This window comes from Etheostoma spectabile, chromosome 15, assembly GCF_008692095.1.
Source record: "Etheostoma spectabile isolate EspeVRDwgs_2016 chromosome 15, UIUC_Espe_1.0, whole genome shotgun sequence".
NCBI lineage: Eukaryota > Metazoa > Chordata > Actinopteri > Perciformes > Percidae > Etheostoma > Etheostoma spectabile.
The window spans coordinates 32369429-32373133 of NC_045747.1; the positions used below are offsets into that span (position 1 = coordinate 32369429).

The 3705-nt window shown below is 43.1% G+C and overlaps 1 protein-coding gene across 2 annotated transcripts in view; it reads right to left on the reverse strand.

Annotated features, from left to right (window-relative positions):
• The window catches only part of rad23aa (RAD23 homolog A, nucleotide excision repair protein a), a 12085-nt gene that overhangs the window by 6576 nt on the left and 1804 nt on the right, over positions 1 to 3705 (reverse strand). For both annotated transcript variants that reach the window (XM_032537812.1, XM_032537813.1), the window contains exons 2-3: positions 985 to 1146; positions 655 to 857 (exon numbers count right to left, since the gene is read on the reverse strand). In XM_032537812.1, the coding sequence (XP_032393703.1) occupies positions 655 to 857; positions 985 to 1146 (365 nt within the window). The remainder of the gene's footprint in view (positions 1 to 654; positions 858 to 984; positions 1147 to 3705) is intronic.

Sequence of the window (3705 nt, forward strand, 5' to 3'; positions counted from 1 at the left end):
GTGTGTGTGTGTGTGTGTGTGTGTGTGTGTGTGTGTGGCGTTACGTCATGGCGGTTTCCTGCTACGATGACCAGCCACGCTTGCCTCATGCACGAGGCGTTAAACATGTGCAACGGAAAAAGGGGCACCGCGGGCGGGTCGAGCAGGAACCACGTGATGGAAAAACCCCATTAGACCTCGAAATGCCTTGTGTTTCTCACTCCCGCTAACTTATTGTTCATAAGACGAGACAAGAGTGACAAGTGGGTAGGCTAAGGTGAGAAAAGTGATATTAGCTAATGTTAGCCCACATATTTCAAAAAAGACACATTCAAATAGTATTGTTTTTTTACTATTCGAATTATATTCGACTTTCAGTATTTGTTAAGTGTGTAAACATATCTGTGAGTTATATTTAAGAAATGGATGTCAGAATTGTCTTGAATCCTAACCACTGAATAACCCATGTTCGATATTTAGCATATAGGTTGACTGACAAATCATTTTTGGGAGAGTTGGGAAGTAGTCACCATTGTGACAGTGATGGGACATTTTATGTCACTATCACAATCCCATGCTCTGATCAAACCGTAAATCCAGCACCACTTCCTAACTCTCTATTGTAAGTCGAGAACGGTTTCAAAAACACTAAGTTGTGTAATAGACAGGTTCTACCTGGCTGGCTGTTGTGGTTCTGTGGCTGCAGCACTCGGCTCCTCTTTGGCCTCCTCGGAGGGAATGGGGACAGCTGCTGGGGTTGGGACTGGGGCTAATGCTGGGGTTGTGGCTTGGACAGCTGCTGACGTGGAGCTTGAGTCCTGTACAGGGGGCTTGGGGGCGTCGGAGGCCGGGGGTGAGGCAGCAGCTGCGGATTTAGCCTTTAGCCAGTTCAGAAGAAGGTGCTGTTAGACAGCTATGGCTATGCAAAATCTACTAAAATATAACAATATACTTGTAATACTTTCACCCAGAAAACTCAAGTATTACAATCAACTCAGCTCTTACCTTGGAAACCATCACTACAACAAAATTCTTTTCATCAATGTTGTAGTCCTTAATAGGTGTGTCATCTTGCAGGATTTTCCCGGCGTATATCAGCTTCTGCCCAGATACAGGAAAGTTGTCTTTTCCTCTTTCTGCTTCTATCTTCTCTTTCAGTGCCTTCACCTGGTAAAGAAGAATCATCCAAATCAATACCCATCAATGTACAAGCACTTTCTAATGGTTTTCTAATGCTTGAATTTCTATGCATTAATATCCATAGTCTGTGTGAGATAGAAGTCTTTGATCTCTGAGTCTGACCAACAAGTTATAGGACCGTGATATTCTACACAGCACCTAATAACTAAAAAACAGTATGGCTCAGACCTAAGCATTGTGCATGAGGTCAATGGGAATGTAGTAATCAAACGTAAATAAGTGTACATCATGCATGGAATACAACTGCATTGCATTGCGAACGTATACCTGCAGTATGTGTTGAAGGATTATAATTTGAATCGCCTCTACTTTACTAAACACAGAGAACTACAACAATTTGAATGATGCAGAGCAGGACATCTGAAGCTTTGCTAGTTAAACTGCAAAAGCAACAAGGCTTTTACCAAGTGCTGCACAACCAGGGATGCAGCTGTCAAACCAGCTGTGTGATCTCCCGCAAGATCGCCAAAAACACCAAGCCATTTTCTGAAGGGGAGCTCAGAAACTTGTCCTTTGTCCTTGGCTCTGGACAAAGGCTGCGATGTCCACGACACAGCCCAGTTACTCATTGTTGTATGTGGGATAACGAAAGACTTAGATAACAGAGGATCTGGCAGCAATGCGGTCGATGAAAGGGGCAACGACTGGGAGTGACTGGTTCACTGAAGTACAGCGGGGAGAACAAGTTTTTGATACACTGCTGATTTTGCAGGTTTTCCTACTTACAAAGCATTTATCATAGGTACACTTCAAATGTGAGAGACAGAATCTAAAACTAAAGTCCAGAAAATCACATTGTATGATTTTTAAATAATTAATTTGCAGTTTATTACATGACATAAGTATTTGATCACCTACCAACCAGTAATAATTTGGGCTCTCACAGACCTGTAAGAAGCCCTCCTGTTCTTCACTGATTACCTGTATTAACTGCACCTGTTCACACACTCAAACAGACTCCAACCTCTTCACAATGGTCAAGACCAGAGAGCTGTGGAAGGCCATCAGAGATAAAATTGTAGACCTGCTCAAGGCTGGGATGGACTACAAGACAATAGGCCAGCAGCTCGATGAGAAGGCCACATCTGTTGGCGGTTATTAGAAAATGGAAGAAGTTCAAGATGAGCAGCTATCGCCATGGTCCCGCTACACGTTCTGTGATGCCATGTTCAACTGCTACACTGCGGTGCCTGCTACGTCCTGTACGTCCTGCTACGTCCTGCTGTGCCTTGTAATGCCGACAGCGTCCTGCTATGTATGAACTACTACAAAGAACTGCTACAAAATACAAATTTTTTCTATTTTTGTTATTGCCACTCTTCATTCTAACCCCAACCGGCCCGTCAGACCCGCCTACAAGAGCCTGGGTCTGTCCCAGGTTTCTGCCTAAAAGGAGTTTTTCCTCGCCACTGTCGCACTGGTGCTTGCTCTGGAGGAAACCACTAGAACTGTTGGGTCCTTGTAAATTCTGGAGTGTGGTCTATCTGTAAAGTGTCTTGAGATAACTCTTGTTATGAATTGATACTATAAATAAAATTGAATTGAATTGAATGATGGTCAATCTCTCTCGGCCTGGGGCTCCATGCAAGCTCTCACCTCATGGAGCCTTGATGAAGTGATGTATAGTAACACACTATGCCGTCATAGATTAAAAGGCCCCCCTGCTCAAGCCAGCGCATGTCCAGGCCCGTCTGAAGTTTGCCAATGACCATCTTGATGATCCAGAGGAGGAATGGGAGAAGGTCATGCGGTCTGATGAGACGGAAATAGAGCTTTTTGGTGTAAACTCCACTCGCCGTGTTTGGAGGCAAAAGAAGGATGAGTACAACCCTAAGAACACCATCCCAACCATGAAGCATGGGTGGAAACTCCTGAAAGAGCTAAAAGTCTGTATTGCCCAGCGAAAACCCCAAAACCTGAAGTGTCTGATAAGGTCATTGTGGAGGAGTGGGCCAAAATCCCTGCTGCAGTGGTTGCAAACCTGGTCAAGAACTACAGGAAACGTATGATCTCTGTAATTGCAAACCAATGTTTCTGTACCAAATATTATTTTCTGCTTTTCTGATGTACAATAAAATGCAAATTAATTTAAAAATCATACAATGTGATTTTTCTGGATTTTTGAAAAATTGCAAACCTCTACATGCTCTGTAAGTAGGAAAACCTGCAAAATCAGCAGTGTATCAAATACTTGTTCTCCCGCTGTAAATGCATGTTTTGACAAAATGGGACTTAATTGGAACAAACTGGCATGTGTTACAACCGATGGTTGTCCGACTCTGACAGGAAAAAAATGTCTGACTTTTGAAGCGGATGCAAGAAAGTGACTGAAGTAAACTCAGAACTGGTATTTTTGCATTGTATGCATGTACATCAGCATGTGTTGTAAGTCAGTGCTAAAACTAAACCATGTTATTGATGTTTGAACTAAAACAGTTAACTTCACCAGGGCAGGAGCATTAAATCACAGGCAGTTTCACTTTTGGACAAGCATGAAACTCAACATGGTGACATAGGCTACCACAC